Below are 22520 nucleotides of genomic sequence, written 5' to 3' on the forward strand. Positions count from 1 at the left end.
TCTCCAATTAAGCCCTTGATTGGATTAATTAGATTAATTTCAAAGTTTAATTAAACCCCTAAAATTTCCAATCATGTTGCCCTTAACCTAAATTTTTAATTTATTCTTTATTTATTTCATTTTACTTGTTTTTCATCATTATTATCATTTTTTATCATTTTCAATAAATAAAATAATAATAATAATTAAAATAAAAATAAAAATGGTCAAAATTGGGTTATGACACTTATTAGACTAATTACGGATGGTTTCAGAAATTTCCTATGTATTATTAGTTTTCATCAATTATCTTAAATATATCATAACATTAAACAATGAAGAATCAACTCAAATAGTATATCTCAACTATTAATTTCTTCCTAGAAAACCAATTTATTTCTAACTAAGATCAAAGATTTTCATCTTTTGGAGAATACATAGAAGAAGTGAGAAAAAAAAATGAAACAATATTCATCAAATGTATAAATTACATCATGGATAATAACAACTAGGTCGTCCAATTTGAAAGCGGATGAAAAAGATTTCAAAGAGCATTCAATAAACTTTCAAGTTTGGAAAATGATCTTCAAATCCAACTTGTAAGACATAAATACTGTACTGATTTGGAGTAAGTTCAAGCATCCAGGTATCCTCCAAAATGATCTTGTGCTAGCTCAACAATCCAGGTCCTTTGTAACCATAAAAACCATAGTTTTTAAACCCGACCCGGTGGTCGACCCGGTTTAATGATCGGGTCACGGGTCAGATGGGTTGACCCCAGTTAACCCGGGTCAACCAAAAAAAAAAAAAAACTATTGGATTTCAACTCCTCATTAAAGCAAATGCTCCAAAAAGACAACTTTGAGTTTAGGCAACGTAATTAATTTTGCTTGTCATATCCCATGATCTGTATAGTTGTATCCCATCCACGTTGATGCTGTCATTTCTTGTACGAGAACAAAAAAATATGGTAAGAAATTTTACAAAAATACCCCCAATTAAAAACCCAACAAAGAAACTCAATAAAGAAAATCAAATTCCAATTCCAAAAACGAAAATCCATTTCCATAAATTTTTTATGAATCCCACCACCAAAAACACAAAAACGTACAAGCACCCTTACAAACTGTACTTGTGGACACCTTGAAAAGTTTCAATCTTTTTAGCATGAGAGGAAGAGAATTACTCTCTCAAAACCTTAGCACCTCTCTCTAAAGCCTCATATCAAACCCAGTAGTGTTGTTCGTGGGTGACCATTCCTAGGAGCTCTAAATTAGCCGCCGTCGTTGATTGAGGCAAAGTGAATGGCTGAGATTGCACAGAAGAAGAAGATGAAGAAAAAGATTGAGGGGAAGGAGAAGGGTTTGAAGAAGAGAAAGGAGAGAAACTAAAAGGGCCATCAGCAAAAAAAAACAAAATTTGATTGAGAAAAGGAAAATGAGGCTACTATTGCTGATATTAGCCCTCTGATTTCACTTGTTTTTCCCTTTTTTTTCTTTTATTGTGTAGAGAAAATAAAATGATAGACAGTGTATACAAAAACCTTGGGCAAGACAGTTGCCATGGAAGGAGAGACGAAAAGCAAGACAGTTGGCAAAAAAAAATAAGGCCGGGTCTCATCCGGGTTTACCCGGGTCGACCGGGTTTTACCGGGCCAAATCCCCAGCTGTTTTTTACTTAGACCCGGCCTGGCCTCAGGCCCGGGTCGGCCGGGTCCCGGGTCAACCCGTCGGGCCGGGTTTCAAAACTATGATAAAAACCATCAAATTAGAAGAACTTTCAAGTTTGAAAAGAAGGTTAGATGTGCATGATTGTACATGTATTTTGTTATCAGGAACAAATTCCCATCACTTTTAATTAAAAAACTTACTTTATAATAAAAAAAGGTTAATATCACATCTTTTGTTTTAAAATATCGAGTTTGAAATAAAATATAAAAACATTATTCAATTTTTTATTTTAATGTAAATAAACAAAAATTAGTTTTCAATATTTTCTATATAAACTAAAGTGATTTTAATAAAATATGTTAGTGACTGTTGGCTTTTTTGTTTTTCAAAACATAATTATTAAAGTTATAATTTATTTTTTAAGTGATATTCGATAGATCTAATTATTAAAGATAATATTTATTTTTTATATTAAATAAGAAAAATATTATCATAAAATCAAGAAAACAAATAAAACCAAGGAGACTCTAAATATTTATTAAAAAATATTGTTAAAGATAATATTTAAATTTTTAGATTAAATAAGAAAAATGTAACAATTAAAGATGATATTTAATCTCTTAAATTAAATAGAATAAAATAGAAATAACTAAAGGAAATATGTATTCTTACCAAAAAGCCTTAAATATTTAATTTTTTTATTATTAAAAATGATTTTCAATTTTTTAGATTAAATATAATAATAAAATCATTAAAGATAATATTTAATCTCATAAATTAAATAGAATATAATAAAAATAACTAAATGAAATATGTATTCTTACCAAGAAGGTTTAAATCGAGGCCATGTCCTTGCAGCTTCGCAAATAAAAAGTCACTCCATTGCTTAGGTGTAGACGCTGTGACTGAACCACAATGAGGATGAGAAAGCAGATGATATGGCGATGGTGAAGACATCATTGTATCTCTTTCCACTGCCGACTCTTCAAATGAATCTGACTTCCCTGCGATCACATGGACCCCACATTTTGTAACACTTGGTTTCCATGAATGACCCATGCGCACTGCATACTCTGTTGGCTCTGCATACATGTATAGTTCCAATTCATCATCTCCACAGTAATCTTCCATTGCCATTTCACTTCTACTTATGTATCTTATCCATCCCTCAGGTGACAGTGACATGAGAGTTTGAAATGAATCATACGGGAGCTGCCATTCAAACAATTGAATATCGTTGCTTTTATTTCTTATATTAATAAAAACCTTAGTGTCAGACCGTGAGTAACAATGATCAAGTGGACGGACAACCCAAAGAACTAAGCCTTGGAAGAGTGGAGGTATATGGAATGACAATGAGCATCCTTCTCCACTATACCTCAACCAGTTTTGGCATCTTACCAGGCATGTTGGAAATACAATACCGGTGATGACCGTTGCACATTGCCTGTATAAATATATTATCAGAAAATCAAGAAATAAAAATAAAACCAATCAGACTTTAAATATTTAATAAAAATATTATTAAAGATGATATTTAATTTTTTAGATTAAATAAGAAAAATAAAAAATATTATTAAAGATGATATTTATTTTTTTAAATAAAATAATAATAATAATGATTATTGCCTATATACATATTGATTTCAAGAAATGCTGAGATTTTAGATATTAAACAATGTATGTGTCAATTGTGTGTGTTTCTTCTTGTGCAATAAAGATTAAAAAAAATAATACCTCAACAATGCTCTTCTGTAATCTATTCGGTGAATGATTGTGGTCATCAACAAGAATATGCCATAAACTATTACTTAAACCTTCGATGCCCTGAATCTCTTCTAACGAATGACTTTCATGTAGTCTTATATCTAGTTCTTTCATTGACTCGATTGGTATTCTTACTCTTTTCAATGATTTGCAATTACATGCATCCAAACAGTATAAACTTGAGGGAAGATCTGAGATTGATACAAGATATTTACATGCATTAAGAGTCAAGTACTCTAGCTTGGGAAGGAAGCCGATCCCAGAAGGCAGGCTAGAGAATTTGTTTCCATCTAGATTCAATTCTTTTAGAGCGGACAAACCCCTAAAATCAACACAGTTAATTGCGTGATCAGACAAACCACAATTAGAAAGCTCAAGACGTTTCACTGATATCCATTCAATGAAAGATGCTGGCAGCCAACGTTTCCAATTCAAAACACCTGCTGAAATCAAAGAACTTGGTGGAGCTGAACTGTATCCACACAATGATAACCTTCTGACATACTTTAATTTTCCAATTGAAGAGAGAATTTGTTCATTTTCAATTCCATCAGCTAGCAACTCGGTTAAGGATTCCATATCACCCATGCATTCTGGCAATTTCTCAAATTGTGAACACCCAGAAATATTTAGAATTTCAAGAGACTTTACATTGCCAACGCTTTCAGGAAGAATCTTCAGACTACAACATCCCTTCAGATTCAAGAAAATGAGGCTCGTCAAATTTCCAATTGATTGATGCACCTCAACTAAACTAGAGCAACCTTTCAGAATTAGTTTCTCTAGACTTGAACTGTACAAGTTAGGTGTTTTAATAAGGTTTTGAGAATGACTGAGATTGAGGATTTTTAACTTGTTGAGAATCTGTCATAATAAAGGGCAAAATAATGAAAATTAATCATAGAAAATCATAACATGTAAATATAAATTACATAATGGAGAAATTTTGGGGATTGTAAGATGTTTCGCACCTTTTCTCCCTTCCATAGTTCTTTAAGGTTACTGTACTGTGTATCAAGAACAACTAGATTATCCAAGATAAAATCAGATGGCAAATATTTCAAAGGACATTGAAGCCAACAAATCCACATCAACTCTTTAGAAAGCAGTTTGAAGGATCCGGTGAGATGTACTCCATTGATTTGGAGTAAATTTAAGCATTTCATTTTTGCAAATGATCTTGCGCTAAGTGATTTAGCTTTTGATGCTCTAACATCCAGTGCAAGACCCTCTACAACATCTGTACCCTAAACAAAAAACAATACAACTTTCATACAATTATTTGTAATAAGTTTGACTAGAAAATACGCATGCCTATGCTTTCGTGTATGCATTGAGCTCTTACCTTCTGCTGCTCAAGTAGATTCCATGCATCCTCTTGATTCCAAATTCTGGTCCTCTTTCCAGGTTCTTTTGGAGACGATTCACGAACGATCTCCGTTCCCATGTCTCGTAATAGATCATGCATGGTTACCGTCTCTCCCAATACTTTAATCAGAGACCTTTCACGGAGAGTTTCCAAATCAACTTCTGGATTGTAACCGCAACGGGCTCCTAGCACTTTTGCGACGTACTCTTTCTTTCTATCAATAAAGAAGCAAGCGATGTCAAGGAATGCATTTTGTAGTTCTTCACCGTCCAGTGCGTCAAAACTTATTCTAAGCTTTCCTTGAATATCGCGGTTTGGAATTCTTCTCAATTTGTCAATTACAGATTTCCAACCATCTCTGTTTTTCCCGGACAGACAAGCACCCATAACCTCAAGAGCCAAAGGAATTCCTCCACAGTAATCAACTGCATCCTTCGAAAGCTCAATATAATCTTCTGTTGGCTTTGTGTCCCTCAAGGCATGCCATCGGAAAAGCTGAAGGGACTCATATGGTTTCAATTCTTCGATCTGATATGTTTGATCTGCTTTAAGTAGAACACTTGAATCTCTTGTTGTAATAATCACTCTACTTCCGGGACCAAACCAACTTCGCTCTCCCATCAAAGCATTTAGCTGGTCCTTACGAGCCACATCATCAGCAACAACAAGAACTCTTTTGCGACAAAGTCGCTCTTTGATCACAACCTTTCCTCTATCGACACAATTGATGTTAGCAACATCTTGTTTTAAAATATCAAGAAGAAGTTGCTTTTGTAAAAGAGCCAGACCATTGAATTGTTTTGATGTTTCATTGATATTCGAAAGAAAGCAGCTTCCCTCGAATCTATAGCAGAGTTGATTAAATACAACTTTTGCTATTGTCGTCTTTCCTATTCCTGGCATCCCATGTATGCCCGCAATGCGTACATCATCTGTTGCAGTACTTAGAAAGTAAAAAATAACGGGAGCAAGATCCATACGTACTAGGTGCTCAGGAACAGATAAGTACTCGCGACTTAATTTATTGAACACATCCTTGATAATCTCTTTGATAAATTTTGCTTCATGCCTGCTCATAGAAAAAAGCAAGTCATCGATAGCAAGTCAATTAAGTATGCTAAAAAGAAATATTTTATTATTTCACATTGAAAAATGTAATTTAAAATTACTCCATAAACGTGTGCATGTGAATCTTAGAGAGAAAAGGAATACCCATTTGCCATATCATTGAGATTCCATCCAGATAGATTTCCAGCCTCCTCAAGAGCTTTTCTCCACTCCTTCACCAACTTCTCTTCAAAACGCTCTTCATGTTTAACAAATGCTTCTGCAAAACTGCCATTCTGTTTTCTCACATATGAAGGATCAATGTCATAGAATATAGGAATAACAATCTGACCGGTTTTCCTGTTTTTGCACTTAAGAATCTCTACAAGTTCATTGAGACACCATCTAGAAGAAGCATATCCTTTTGAGAAGACAACTATGGATATCTTTGATTCTCGAATTGCCTCGAGAAGATGCTCGGAGATTTCTTCTCCTCTAGGAAGTTCATCATCATCTCGAAAAGTGTGGATTCCTGCTTGGACTAAGGCAGTATATAGATGATCTACAAATGTCTTGCGGGTATCTTCTCCTCTAAAACTCAGGAAGACATCATAGGCCCCTTCTGGTCTAGAATGAGAAGACTCTGGCTCTGTCATTTCAGCTGCAGAAATCAAGGCACAGTCAATTACCAATGGAGCAATATAACAAAGAGTTAGCTATGAAATTCCAAAGCTATGATATTGAAATGAGGTTAATTGTATTCTCTATATAGGCTTACTGAGGTCAGCTTTTCTTCTCTTTCGCGAGGATGAATCGTTTTCTTCATCTTTGGATTGCTTGCGTTTTTCTTTCTGCATTTCTAAATTGAATAGAATGATATAGGATGAACTGGTAAATGATTATCTATCTGAACGTTGCAACCACTTGAGCTGGATCAGATGAGCTGGAGGATGTCCTCACTGAGCGTCTGCCCCTCCTTTATTGTTCTATTCTAAGTGTTAAACACAGAGAAAGACGAGCATAAACACTAGTTATTTGTTTTTTATTATTTCTATGTTTACTTCAAGTAATACTGCATTTGCAAATCCAGTGTTTAATGGTGAACAATATTATATTTGGTCTCTCCAGGGATAGTTGATGAGTGGTAGAAGCCTATATTCAAGTTATTCAACTTCTTATGATGAGTTTGAAATAAATAGCGAATTTAAAAAATCAATTAGAGGTTTAATTGGAAAAGAAAATTGAAGTTTGGAATCAATTCGGCTTAAAAATGAAGATTGGAAGAATCAACGACTGAAATGAAAGAAACAGAGAAATTAAAATAAATTAAGGAAAAGAGTTGAAAATTAATCAAAATAAAAGCATTGAAAGTCTAGGGACCGAAGCAAAAAAGGTGCTAAAATGGTGCATTTAGCGTAGTTCTAAACGGTGCGTTTAGCATTATTCCAAATAAAGAAAACCAAAAGCAAAACGACACCTTTTCACACTGATTAAAATGGTGCGTTTTGCCTAGAAAAGGGGAGAACAAATTTTGATATTCAAAGAACAACAAAAATGACATCGTTTTGTCTTTAAAATCTGCAGAAATCTGGGTTTTCTTAAACATACATGGAAAGCTAACTCTTTTCTCCTCATTTGGTCCTAGTCCCAGCTACCAATTGATCCTCCTAGCAAAAACAAAACACCTTCCCATAATCTTGAGCGTATTTTCAACGATCTTGAAGTAAGAAAACACATTTTCTACCCTGATTATCTCCCTATAGATCAAGCAAAAGGGGTTGGTAGCTAGCATTTAAGTCAGTTTCCAGTCCAGAATTTCGAATGGTAATTTCGAGTCAATGCTTACAATATCCTATTATCAGATTAATCAAATAACATATACATTGTAAATAATATGGAATTGAAACTTTGAAGTAAAATAGTAAAAGTAAGACAAATATCAAACAAGACTTTTAAAGTGAAATTCCTTTATGCCTTACAAATACTTAGCAAGTCGGTCAATCAAGATAGAAAACATACTCAAATTAAGGAAATATATTTATTTTCTAATTATTTTTGCATTACTTACTAGTTATTTCTGATTTATTTTATTAGATTTATTTAGCTATTATATAAAAAGTTGATGTTTTATTCTTGATTAAAAAAAATAATTGGATGTTTTTAATAATTAAAGTTTTTTTTAAAAATCTAATTCTTTAGTTTTCTTGCAAATACTTTTGCAAGTCAATCAGTCAATGATAGTTTTTCTAATAATGTACAAGAGAGACCACAAAGAAATTTTCTCCGTAAATTGCTACGAAATTTCGAGCAACAAATACATAGCAAGTTGGTTAGTCAACGGTAATTTTTCAATACATGTACATGAAAAAGCACAGGAAATTTCCTTTGTAATATACTAGAAATTCTAAGTGAAATCTCCAGTCAATGCAGTTGTATTATCTTTGGTCCCTAGATTTACATACCGTTATATTTGATCCTTATTTTTTTATTAATTTTAGTCTGAAGTTCTGATTGGAAAACCCAAAACTGTCCCTAGATTTACAATTCATACAAAAGAGTTATATAATATCTTTATTATTTGGTTCAAGAGAGACTCTTTAATAATATTAAAAATTATATAATAAAACCTAGCATTGTATAATTCTAATACTATATTTTTAATAATTTCAAGGAAGAAATCCTAATTAACTTCTTTCTAGTTATTTTAAATTGAAATCAATTTACAAAAAAATATTCATCATCTTTCCATAGTTAATCTGTTAATCACAGCTGAATTTGTTTTTAATACTTTTTTTTCTTGTTTTCGCATATAGCTTTAGTTCACGTCACAAATTATTATTATTTTTGATAAATATAAAATATGATAAATGGGATTTTAATATAAGAACTATTAGGATAATAAATATTTTTCTCAGTTATTTTTATTTTTTTAATTTAGTTTAGAAATTTTAATTTTTCTTATTCAGTATTATTAAATCTTTATAATTTTTTCTACTTAAAAAGGAATAATTTTTCTATTTTATTTTTTTATTAAATATTATCAAGCTCTCTGGTTTTTCTATTTAAAAAATAAATTTTTTTCTATTTAGTTGTTTCTGGAAACAGACTTTGATATTTGATTATTTAATAAATAGATTTCTATAAGAGATTATCTACTATGCTTAGGGTTTTCTCAAGCCCTTTTTCAGAGAAAGAATATTCTTTCTTGCAAATTATTAGCAATACAATAACTATAATTATAAAGATAATAGGATAACACGTACTGGAAAAAAAAAAAGCAAGAATATTTCTCAAGCGCGTATTGGAAAATATTGAGCTGGAATTTATTTATTGGTAATTTCATGGCAGATTGAGTATAGTTAAAAAAAAAAAAGGAAATTGAGAAAGTATGTTTTCTTGCAAATTATTAGAAATGCAATAATTGTCAAAGAGCCAGCAATAATTGCTAAAGAATATATTATTGAGCTGGAATTTAGAGTGGTAATTTCATGGTGGTTGCTAATGTTTTATTGTTTTAAATTAATTTTTTTAATTTTTTTAGATTAGTTTGATGTGTTAATATTAAAAATAAATTTAGAAAAATAAATTTTAATACATTTCTAAAAAAAAAAGGATTTTAAAACATAATACCTATGGCACTCCAAAATATATTCCTCTCTTGCTTTATAGCATCTAATAGTTTTCTAGAGGATTCGATCAGTGTAAAAGGTTGAAAGTATTAAGGAAGACTGCATCAATTTTGTATCAATTCTGCACAGTTAAGCAACAGATTACTATCCAAGTTCATCATTTCAGCTATTACGAATCTTTTCATTCATTGCAAATTATATTCTTGCAAATTATAGCAAACATCCATATGTAATAAATAGGTTTTTCCATTGAAATCATGTGGAGCTTCAGTTTCTATATGGTATCAGAGCATATTCTCCAATAAGAATAATTGCTACACCTCTTCTAACTTTTGAAGAGCTTCACGATATTCTTGAGGGGCATGACAGTTACCTGCGGCGTTTGGAATCTTCAACTCATCAGCTTGTGGCCTCTGCAAATTATTCTTATCACCACAAACAGAACTTTATTTCATATGGTGGGTCTCACCCGAAGGGTTCAAATAAGACTAATGGATGTTCTCGGTCTCCAGGCCACAATAAAATCCCTCAAGGTCGGTCCATTCAAAGACAACTGCAAGTCTTCAACCAATCGGTACCACTCAAATAGGCCACGTCTTACCCACGACTCCATTGATCAGAGGTTACGACTAACTATGCAACTACTTCCGGTCCACAAGATCAGAGATGACCTCTTGACTCTGCTGCTTCTCATAACATTACTAGAAAATAAGCCATTATTCAATGTTAATGATCAATAATAAAATATCGATGATCAATAATAAATTTTGTATAATTTGCACATGAATTTTTTATTCTCGTCAATTAATCACTGAGCGAGGTTCCAATTAATCACTCAAGGTCCATTCTTTTTGTTAATGATCCTTTCTGTCTAACCATTTGAATTCTGTAAACAACATAGATGGCTGTGACCAATGAGAATATATCGCATTCATCGATTGGATTCTTTCTGAAACGTTTTTTCCTTGATGCAGCTGCGCGCATGCCAAGAAAATGAGAAAATACAAAAGGAAAAGAAAATAAATTCTTTGAAGTTTAGCACCAGGAAATTTCCTGTGTATATTACAGGAAATTTCGAGTTCCAGTCAATGCAAGGCAGCAATAATAGACTAAACCTATAAATAGACTAATCAAATAATATATTCAAATCAAATAAGCCAAGTCAGGGACCCAAAACAGTCCCTGCGTTAACAATTCATTCAAAACATTTATACAATATTTTTATTATTTGGCTCATGAAAAACTTTTTAATTATATATTAAAACCTAGAATTATGTAATTCTAATACTATATTTTGAATAATTTTAGGGAAGAAATTATAATATAATTAAGTTATTAGAAATCCTACAGAGAGATTCTATATCTCTTTCTTGTTCTCTAATTTCACCCATCTTTTATATTTATTAAGAACATTTTTTTATTTCTTTTTATCTTTTTTTCAATTTATTAAGAATATTTGACTTCATTCTATTCTCCGAACTTCGTCTCTAGATATATCATAATAGGAGCTGGTACTATTTATTCAAATTAATTCTTCTTTTCTGGTTATTATTATCTAATTTGTTATTATTATCTATATCAGAAAAATAAATATTTTTTTATAATTTAGATATATCATGATATGTTTAAAGATAATTGAAAATTTTCAATTTAATCATTTTTATATACAATGCCATAATTAATTGTGTACCATGTCTTTTATTGATTTTATTTGACACATAGTTTTATACTAAAAAATAAATTATTATGCAATATTGATTGATCAATAATAAATATCGATGATTAATAATAGATTTTGTATAATTTACATAGATTTTTTTTATTCTTGTTAATTAATCCATGAGCCTCAACAAACCTTATTTTATTATTTTGAATTGAAGTTAATTCACTAAAAAATGTTCATCATCTTTCTTTCAAACTATAAGCAATGCAATAATCATAATTATAAAAGAGGTAAAAGGTAACTTCGTGGTGGTCCACGCGTTATGCTATCAATGGGCCATATGATTTTGCTTCAACACACCATTCTATCTATCAATGGGCGCCATATGATTTGATGACATGTGGACAAGCTACAGAACTCCACTTGCTAAACGGCAGCATTGAAAAAACAAGATTGCTCGCAAGTGCTTTCAGAAACAATCAAGATCAAGCCATGGCTAACGATAAGTGGGTCCACGCGCTAACATTATTGTTCTCTCTTGGACCGTTCTTCACTCTGTGCTCTTGCTTTCAGAAACAATCAATATCAAGCGATGGCTCACGATTTCTCAAGCGACTACTGGAATTTGGTTACAACAACTTGGTCCCGTTAACATTATTGTTCTGTCTTGAACAATTTTTATCTATCAATTTATTTTTATGTTTTAAAAATATTTTTAAAAAAATTTAATTTTTTTTAAATTAATATATTTTTTAATATTTTTAAATCATTAATGTTAAAAATAATTTTTAAAAAATAAAAAAAATATTATTTTAATATATTTCCAAATAAAAAATACTTTAAAAAATAATCAAACCACACTTTCAAATACATTAAGACAAGTCCAAACTTTTAAATTTATGCAAAACAGTTACACTTTACTTTTTTAAATTTTAAATATTAAAAACATTATTCGACTGCTATTCTACGAAACTTCAAGAAAATGTAAAAGTTATTCTATTATTAACATTTGAATGATACTGTTGTCTTGATGGATTTTTTGGTAATAGTATTTTAAAATACAGAGTTTGTCTTACCCGAATAATAAACCCAAATTTTTATTGAAGATAAGAAATTAATGTTGATTAAATTTCTATTTTTATTTTTATTCAATATTATAGGCTTTTCTAGTTTTTCTATTTTTAAAAAATAATTTTTCTATAAAGTTATATATATATATATATATCAACTGTAGAAATAGTATTTGGAAATATACTTTGATATTTGATGATTTTTAGTATAATAAGCTCCTGCCACAAACATTTCCCATCCTCCAAATTACGACGTGTTATTTAAGTTATTTTTAAAAGGTTTTTATTTAGTGCCAATATGATATATGAAATACCCATGGCTTCTTTTACCTTCACATCACTAGCAACTGTTTAGTACTGTGTTTCAAAAATATTTTAAAAAAAAATTAAAAAAGTTTTAATTTTTTTAAATTAATATATTTTTATGTTTTTAAATCATTTTAATATGCTGATATTAAAATTAATTTTTTTTTTTAAAATATTTTTTTATATATTTTAAAATGAAAAATATTTTAAAAAACACTTTAAAAAACAACTAGAACCACACTCTCAAACATGCTAATATATAATGTGATATGTGGACATTTGATGCCATAATCTCTGAATCACTGGAGGAGACACTAATATCATCATTAACCCTTCAAAACTCATTACTTTAATCTTAATTTATTTGTTATTTTCTTCATATAAACTCTCTTCGTCTTCTCCCTCATTATATTCTGTCTCACTAACGTATTCGGATAGTCCATTCACAAGGTCATTGTAAATTATATTATTAATTAAACATATTAAATTATTTTTTTATATAATTTTAATTTTAATTATAGTTTTAATCAAGCATATAATTTTTTAAATCAACCTAAACTAAAAATATTTTTTATAAAATAATTTTTTTCAAACTACAACTATAATAATTACTAAAATACCAAACACATGCTAAATCAGTCAATAAAAGTTTTTCTAATAATATACACAGAAAGATCAAGGAATTTCGAGTGGTAATTTCGTGGTGGTTGCAACAACCAGGTCCACGCGCTAACATTATGGATGCGGTGGAGACTCATGACATGTGGAAAAGCTACAGTACTCCACCAGCTAAATGGCAGCATTGAAAAAACAAGATTGCTCGCAAGTGCTTTCAGAAACAATCAAGATCAAGCCATGGCTAACGATAAGTGGGTCCACGCGCTAACATTATTGTTCTCTCTTGGACCGTTCTTCACTCTGTGCTCTTGCTTTCAGAAACAATCAACATCAAGCGATGGCTCACGATAACACCATTTCTCAAGCGTGTACTGGAATTTGGTTGCAAAAACTTGGTCCACGCGTTAACATTATTTTCATGTCTTGAACCGTTTTTCTCTCCCTGCTTGGTTTGTTTTTATATTTTAAAAATATTTTTTAAAAAATTTAATTTTTTAAATTTATTTATTTATTTTTAAATTAATGTATTTTTTAGTATTTTTAAATTATTTTGATACATTAATATTAAAAATAATTTTTAAAAAATAAAAAATATATTATTCTAATATATTTTCGAATAAAAATATTTTAACAAATAATTATAATCATACTTTAAAATATGCCTATGTTAATGCGGTGTAAGATATGCTATTATTTATTAACTTGGTTCTTTCTTGTGCTATTATATATTAACTTTATTGTGAGGTATTTTACGAAGCACAGAGAAGTCCTTAACTTTTGAATTTATGCAAAAACAGCTACACTGTATTTTTTTAATTTTTAAATATTAAAAACATTATTAGACTATTATTCTACGAAACTTCAAAAATATATATATAAACTGTAAAAATAGTATTTGGAAATAGACTTTGATATTTTGATGATTTTAGTGTAATAAGCTCCTGCCACAAACATTTCCTTTCCTCCAAATTACAACGTGTTTTTTAGATTATTTTAAAAGATTTTTATTTATAGTATTTATATAGTGAATATTATATGCTATATAATACCTGAAATACCCCATGGCTCTTTTTGCCTTCACATGACCCGCAGCTGTTCGGTATTACATTTTAAAAATATTTTTAAAAAAATTATTATTTTTTTATTTTTTTTAAATTAATATATTTTTAATTTTTGAGATTATATGTTAATATCAAAAATAAATTTTTTAAAAATAAAAAATATTATTTTAATATATTATAAAATAAAAAATATTTTAAAAATCAACTATAATCATATTCTCACAATTTAGCTTGAGAATGAGAAACAAACTCACAGTCCTATATCTTTGCAGAATTCATTCTTGCAGTGCATTCATTAAAGAACTAACAAGCATCATCAAAAATACCCGAATCACCATCATCTTTGACACATTCAAATGGCTGCATAGTGTGTTGAAAATCCTCTAGGGCTAGCTAGGGCTGGCAACTCCCTAAGTACTTTCCCAGACAATGAAACAACAACATTGTCAATACTATTCTCGTCGGAAAGAATATTCTCCTTCCGAGTTGTGCAGATTAACACCCTTGCTGCTGTCAAATTTGTAAAAGTGCTTGTAGCATTATCAATTCCAATCAAACGGCCATAACGAGGTCCAGAAAGATAGAGATAAACCAAAGAGATCAACCCAGCAAAAGCTATCAACAGCAATAGCTTTATTTATTTTTATTTTTTTGAAAAGAGCTGATATAATTAATCAGAACATGAGTTTGTTCTGCCATCACATGAAAACCTAACATAACATCACACAGAAAGATAAACTGAAAACAATAAGGCTGTCTAAACTGGAGGTTCCCAAGCTCCAGGAAAGCTATGAACATCGAGTCTGCTACGAAGAATGCAAGAACAGGACAGAGCAGACAAAGCTCGGACCACCTCTGCTGAGATCTTACTGCTTGAGATCCTCCCCGAGAAAAAAACAGCAATAGCTTTATAGGGCCAGTGAGGATGAAAGAAGTGTTTGTTAACCAAACCTTAATAAAAAAAAACTTTATAGCGCCAATATAGGTAAAGAAAGCGAAAAAAAGCTACCTAAAAGCAAAAACTAAAGCGTTTTTCTTTTTTATCTTCTTTTTTTCAAATTTTTGCTCTCTGTTTTTTTTTTTTTTGAACTTGCTTTTTCTCACAAAGGAAAAAAGTGTTTCTCAAAACAAAAATTTAGTCCAATTGATCAGGCCTACTTATTTCTACTGCAGTCTCAGCTAAAGGCATAATAAGCAGGCCTCTTTGCTACTAGGCTTAGTTTTGTAAACGAATACATGTCATGCCTCATGACTAGTTTTTTAACGAGTATCAAACAGATAATCGAGACTAAACATATTTATTATTTTATAAATTAACATTTACTCTTAACACATAGAGGATGATCAATCTAAAATTTGATTAAAGGACTTACTTTATCTATACGAAAATTCATCCATAAATATTACTTTGTTATAATAAAAGGAGAAAAACAATAGCTACAATAGAATCCCTAATCTCAATAAAAACCTAAGAGGCATAGAATACAGAACATTGCTGAAACGAAGGATGCAACATACATAATCTTTAGTTATATAAGCATACAAAGGTGGATCCATTCAAATGCAAACAGCACAGTATACAGAGCTAAAAGGCATGAGAAATGGAAGCAGAACTGAGCAATTAGATTAGCCTGCTTCTCTGTCGGGTTCCAATTTGATATTAAGCCTTCTTTAATAATTAGATTAACCCAACTACCCTTCTCTGTCACTTCTCTCTCCCCTAAGCCAGCATCTTGTAAAGCTTTCCCAATTGCTTTCTCCATGTCCAGTTACCTTGTCGCCTAAAGTCAGACTTCCTGTTATTAATATCTCTTTCTACATATAGACCAATGTTTCAACTGATGGATAGCGAGTCAATTAAGCATTTTAAATTTGCTTTATTCAACACATCAGGTGAACCTACCTCTAGTTTTGATTGATAAGAGGCAAATGATGCTAGTTGCTGTGGACTCATCTCTGCCATTAGGACTTCTCGTTCAGCTGATGTCTCAAGAATTTTAAATATTTTTGCTCCTTCTTCACTATCAATATCAGTATATATGTTAGAACTTTTCATCCCTCTTTGAAACTCAGAAACAATACCCTCTATAATAACTGAACGCCTGCAGCATAGAAAAAAAGCATCAATTATGATATTGTATTTAGCTAGAAATCTAAACAAATTTTGGCCACTTTATTAGATTGGAAAATCCTTACAAATATGAAGAGTGTGTTTGGTATTGCGGTAGCTGTTGTGGTTGTGGTTTGAAAAAAGTTGTTTTATAAAAAGTACTTTTAGTTGAGGTTGATTTGAAAAAATAGATGTTTGGTTAAAACTGTGGTTGAAATTGAGGTTGAAAAAAAAAGTAGTTTAATGTGTTTGGTTAAGAATGCTTTTGAAATTGAGGTTATAAAATAATTTTAAAAAATATATATTAATATTAATGGTTTTAAATTTAAATATTGTAAAATTAATTACTCTTATTACATCATGAAAAAAATAATACTTTATATAAAATATTTTTTATTATTCCATTAAACTATTTATAATTTCATTACGTACAAAATTCATCCGATAAAAACTACAGTTTTCATAACTTTTTAAGCGTGTAATAAAATTAGATAAAATATTATCAGATATAAAATTAATATTATTGTGCGAGTAAATTTAATTGACTCTATACTAGTTTTTCAAGAAAAAAATATTGCTCACATCGCGAATAAATTTAATTCTCTAAACTAGTATTTTTTTTAAAAAAATTAATACAACTATTAAAATAAAAAAACAAAAAAAAACGCAGTGAAGTGTGAACAGTGCGTGAACAGTTATATCAGCTACAGTGAACAGTACAAATTAATACGAGCAGTGCATGAACAGTGCAATTCATTGTGAACAGTCCAGTGAATTGCACTGTTCGGTATTATTTATCAGCTACAGTGATGAGAAGCAGGTTTTGTATGCTTTTTATTTTCGGCGTTTTGAACGCAAAAGTTGCGTGGGTCCCATGCACAGTAAATCGAGTTTTTATTATTACCACGACAAACGGACTCGAAGTGATCATGCTGATATGGAGTGGCAATGTTTTCTCTTTAGGAAAGGGAAAAAAACTAATTTAAAATATACTAGGCTGATCTATCAAAAAAACAAAATGGCTATGTCAGTAGACTGGAAGTCACCTCTGGTTATTCAATTGCACCAGTTTAGCCCCCATTCTCTCTGATCTCACAATAGTTCTGCCGCCATTACTTAATTTCGAGAGGTAGTTGCTGATGGAGTGTAATTATAAAAAAAAATTAAAATTTTTTAGAAGTAATTAAAATGTAGTGGTAAGACTGTGGATGCAACATGTTGTTGATACCTAAACCAAATCAGATTTATTTTTAACTGAATCAATGTGGCCTAGGCCTACTTGATTGTGTTTAAATTGAAAAACATCAATTTAGTCTCCAAATATACAATGTCATCATTAATTGTGTTTCATGTCTTTTAATTTTACCAATTTTATTTCAAACATAACTTATATTCGAAAATAAGTCATTATTCAATATTGATGATTAATAATAAATTTTGTATAATTTGCATAGGATTCTCTCATTCTCGTCAATTAATCCCAAAGCGAGGTTCCAAGATAAGCCTCAACAAACCTTATTTTGTTATTTTAAAACACTAGATCTACCACACTCCAAAATATTCATATATCTCTTGTTTTATAGCATCTAATAGTGTTCTTGAGGACTCAAGCAGTGTAAAACGTTGAAACCAGGAGCATCATTAATGACATAAAAGTTCTCTAAATAGTTGGAAAATATATGAAAAAAAAAGAAAAAAAATTGAACACTAATAAAGTAGAGAATTTGATAGAATTTTAATTTCTACTCAAAATTCGAGTGAAATCTCCGGTCAATGCAGTTGTATTATCTTTGGTCCCTAGATTTACATACTGTTATCTTTGGTCCTTATTTTATTATTAATTTTAGTCCAAAGTTTTGATTAGAAAACCCAAAACTATACCTGGATTTACAATTCATACAAAAATTATTGATATTTAATTTAGAAAAAAAAATATTGTTACCTTAAGCGCAAGTAATAGCTGTAAGACTATGGATGCAACAAGTTTTTGCTTAATTCAGTACACTCCTTACACCTATCCCCCTGAGATGATTGGACTGAAGGTGTCATAATAGTCAATGACTGGGCGTTGATGAAATCCCTTGACTAGAGTTAGGAGGTAGGAGTTGCCAGGTTCCATTTCGAATAAGAGCATTATATGCTTCTGACATGGCTTGATGCCATTTTGGATCTTTGAGTGCCTGTGCTTATGTCATGGGTTCAAGATCAGAATTCTTGGATAACGAGGTGTGAAGATTCAGTTTTTGAAGAGGTTCGTGAATGTTATTCTTGGCCCTTGTTTGTATGGGATGGTTCGATTGGGTAGCTGTTGGTAGGTTATTTGTGGTACTTATTTGAGGTGTCTGGTTTTGGATAATGGTTGTGTTGAGTGGAGAAGTTTCAGAGTCAGGGGTTGTAACGTGTGTGACTGTTGGAGCTTCATTGCTGAGTTGCTGGTGAGGGCCACCTACAGATGGTGGTATGAGTGCTGGAGTGACAGTGCTGAGTTCGATAATTGGTGGTAGACATGTAGAGACTGTGGATGATTCGGGTCGTTGAGCTTGTGTAAGAGTTGATTTAAAAGGGAAAATTGATTCAATAAACTTGACATGCCTTGAAACAAAAATTTTTAACGTTGATGGATCATAGCAAAGATAGGCACTTTGAGTTAGAGAATACCTAAAAAAGATACATGGTTTAGAACTAGGTTCCAATTTATGAGAGGTATATGGACAAAGCCAAGAATAGCAGAGACAACGAAAAACCGTGAGTTTGGAGTAATTGGGAGGTGAATCAAAGTTTTTTTGTAAGGAGAAAACATATTTAATGTTTGTGTTGGCATCCTATTAATTAAGTAGACTGCTGTAGAAAATGCATATGGCCAATAACTTAAATAGAAGCATGAGAGAGGAGAGTGAGACCTATTTTAACAATGTGGAGGTGTTTCTGTTTAGAAAAACCATTTTGTTTAGGTGTGTGAGGTGGAGTGATAAGGTGAGAGATATCATGAAACGTAAGAAGGTTAGCAAGCCCAATATACTCACCGTCATTATTAGAGTACAATGTATGAATGTTTTGATTGAAGTGTTTTTTTGTAATGGCTTTGAATCTAAGGAATATGTATTTTACTTGTGATTTTTGTTTTAAAGGATAAAGCCAAATATACTTATGAAATGATCAACAAAAAAGACACAATACTTAAAACCATCAGAAGATATAATTGGTGAAGTCCATACATCTGAAAAGATGATTTGAAAGGGGCGGGTGGAAGTAATTGTTGATTTGGAAAACGAAAGTTTGTAACTCTTATTGCAATGACATGCAGTACAAGACAAATTTTAAACACTGGAAGAAGATAAACCAAGTTTGTTTTTAGAGATGACATGATTTAGAATAGGAAGAGTAGGATGTCCAAATCGGTGATGTCAGTTGAATGAGGTGGTTTAGATGGTGGAAAAGGCAAATAGAGGTGTGGAAGTTGGCCACTCATAAACACCATCCTTAGCTTTACCCATCAAAAGCATTGCTCCTGTGTGAAGATCTTGACAAGAAAAATAAATTGTAAGAATTCAATGGAAGCATTGCTTGAAATGCAGAATTTAGAAATGGAAATTAAATTTCTTGCAATGTTGGCTACACAGAGAACATTGGTCAAAGAAAACTGAGTATTGGAGTTGTGAAGAGAGGTAGAACCAGTTTGTGTTATTGGAAGTCCTGTGCCATCTCCAATCATAATGTCGTTAGATCCATTGTATGGAGCATGAATTGGAGCATGAATTGAGAGGTTGTTTAAATCGGAGGTAACATGATGAGAAGCACCACTATCTCACAGCCAAGCTGGATTGTGGTTAGAGTTGGTAGCAAAGTGTGCTTTTGGTTGCAAGGGTGAGTTTGACATTGCTGAAGTGATGTTGTTGGGTGCTGCAATAGGTATGAATTTGAAAGAGCGACAGTACTTAGTTGTACATCCTTGGATTCTGTAGATTTAGTAAAAACCAAGGTATGGCTTTTGAGAGTTGTGAGATCCAGGTTGTGGAGAGGTAGAAAGCCAATTATTATATGTGTTGGACGAGCGCCAACCTATATTGCTGTTGTTAGTATTGGATGATGAATGCCAGCCTGTGTTTTTGCCAGAGGAAGAGGTTGAGTGTGGCAAGTGACGGGAGCCAGTATAGGCACAGTTAGCTATATGAGCAAAGGCAGGAAAATAGGCTTGGGCAGTGTTATTGGTATTTTGCAGAGATGCTTCAAAGTTTAGAAGTTTTTTATGTAGCTCATCAAAGGAGATTGGAGTATCTCGAGCTTGTACTGCCCTAGCCAATTCTTTGTATTCAGCACCAAGTCCCTCAAGAATTCTTTCTAAGAGATCTTCAATATCAACTAGTGCTCCAAGAATGGCAAGCTCATCATCTCGGGCTTTCATGGTCTGAAGGAACTCAGAGACACCCATCGATCCCTTTGTGATTTGTTTTAATTGGTTTTTCACTTGCTTGATTCTGTCACAAGATGGTTTGGCATATGTATCGGCCAATATTGTCCAGGCTTCCATTGATGTTTGTGCTTGAGCAATGAACGACATTATTGTAGGTGAAAGAGAACCAAGAATGGCATTGAGAAGTAGTTCATCCTGTCTCATCCATAGTGTGTAGTGGTTCCTTGAAGATTTGATGCTGGACAGGAAAGTGATCCATCAATGAATTGAAGGAGATCATATCCTATGAGTAGAGTTTGGAATTGAAATTTCCAGGCTAGATAGTTGATGAAGGTAAGTTTTAATGGAGTTTAGGCCGCTAACAGAAAAAAAAGAAAGAACAGAGCTAACAAAATTGCTTATTCTATTGAATCAATCAATCAGGTCTATATATAACGAAAGAGAACAGAGCTAACAGAATTGCCTAATCTTGAGCTGACAGAATAGCTCACAGAATTTGCCTATACATTCGGTTGCCTATATGCTCGGGAGAATAATGCTGGAAGGTTGGAGAAAACAAATTGTACACTTGTTTGTTATAACAGCTATACACTGATGCAACATGTTGTTGTTGATGCCTAAGCTGAATAAAACCAATGCTATTTTATCTGCCTGGAAGTGTTTTCAAAGTGTAAGATTCGCTGTGGTTGAGTGATCATTCATTGTTATCACATTTTATTCTCCGTTACTTTACTTTGAATTTTGGTGATTGTGAGATGTATTCTTCACTTTGGTATCATTGGCATCCTCCAAGATTATGATATCAGCGAAAAACAAGATATTAAAAATGAATGCATTCACAAGATATTAAAATCTCCCATCATTCATATTGAATACACGAAGGGTTGCATTCATGAAAAACTCCCTTTTTAAACATCTATTTGAACTCAAAACCAATATAACAATATGTGAGTAAACTCACTTGCCAATTTCAATCAACTCATTAAATCATAGATAAATATGAAAACATAAGGATTAAATACTATTTTCTAAGATTACAAGGACAAATTAATTATTTTCTAAATTAGATTTCGTCATCGGGGTTCTTACCAACAAACCCTAAATCGAGGGCATGTCCTTGCAGCTTCGTAAATAAAAAGTCACTCCATTGCTTAGGTGTAGACGCTGTGATTGAACCACAAGTGGGATGAAGAAGCAGATGATATGTCGGTGGTGAAGGCATCACTGTATGTTTTCCCACTTCTAACTCTTCAAATGAATCTGACTTTCCTGCTATCACATGGACACCACATTCGTTAATGTGCAGAGCTTCCCACCATTCGTAATAAAAGTATAGTTCCAATTCGTCATCTGCACAGTAATCTTCCATTGCCATTTCACTTCTACTTATGTATCTCATCCATCCCGTTGTCATTTCACTTCTATTTAGGTATATTAGCCTTCCCTCAATTCTTGGTGCTCCAGGACCTTTAAACAAATGAATATTGTTGCTTTTATTTCTTATAATAATAAAAATGTCTAAGTAATAATAATCTTTCATCCAAAGAACTAAGCCATGGAAAACTGGAGGTAAATGGAATGACAATGCGTATCCTTCTCCACTGTAGCTCATCCAATTTGGCATCTCACTACGAATGTCGTGAATACAATACCGGTGACGACCGTTGCACATTGCCTGTATAAATACATTATCATAAAATCAAGAAATAAAAAAATAAAACCAATCAGACTTTAAATATTTAATAAAAAATATTATTAAAGATAATATTAATTTAATTTTTTAGATTAAATAAGAAAAATAAAAAATATTATTAAAGATG

At 31.6% G+C, this 22520-nt stretch overlaps 2 protein-coding genes and 1 long non-coding RNA gene across 3 annotated transcripts; all 3 read right to left on the minus strand.

Moving 5' to 3' along the window:
- Positions 1-395: 395 nt before the first annotated feature.
- LOC118045277 (TMV resistance protein N-like) lies at positions 396-7017 on the minus strand. The gene is given in 8 exon segments (XM_073406854.1): positions 396-925; positions 2474-3038; positions 3040-3096; positions 3387-4280; positions 4388-4663; positions 4762-5854; positions 5998-6493; positions 6611-7017. Coding segments are annotated over 8 exon segments (3513 nt in total). The 5' UTR covers positions 6690-7017; the 3' UTR covers positions 396-872.
- Positions 7018-15622: 8605 nt separating this feature from the next.
- LOC140955013 (uncharacterized) lies at positions 15623-19117 on the minus strand. Its single transcript, XR_012168741.1, has 3 exons — positions 18232-19117; positions 16083-16281; positions 15623-15960 (listed from the first exon to the last, which is right to left on the minus strand). It is a non-coding gene; the product is annotated as an uncharacterized lncRNA (long non-coding RNA).
- A 2646-nt stretch (positions 19118-21763) lies between these two features.
- Positions 21764-22372, minus strand: LOC140955159 (uncharacterized). Its single transcript, XM_073406962.1, has one exon. It carries the CDS (start codon positions 22370-22372, stop codon positions 21764-21766), a length of 609 nt encoding a protein of 202 aa, XP_073263063.1.
- Positions 22373-22520: the final 148 nt, after the last annotated feature.

This window comes from Populus alba, chromosome 19, assembly GCF_005239225.2.
Source record: "Populus alba chromosome 19, ASM523922v2, whole genome shotgun sequence".
Classification (NCBI taxonomy): Eukaryota; Viridiplantae; Streptophyta; class Magnoliopsida; order Malpighiales; family Salicaceae; genus Populus; species Populus alba.

Coding starts and splice junctions, on each gene's coding strand:
- LOC140955159 (XM_073406962.1), bottom strand. CDS start 22,372: ATGTGCAACGGTCGTCACCGGTATTGTATTCACGACATTCGTAGTGAG.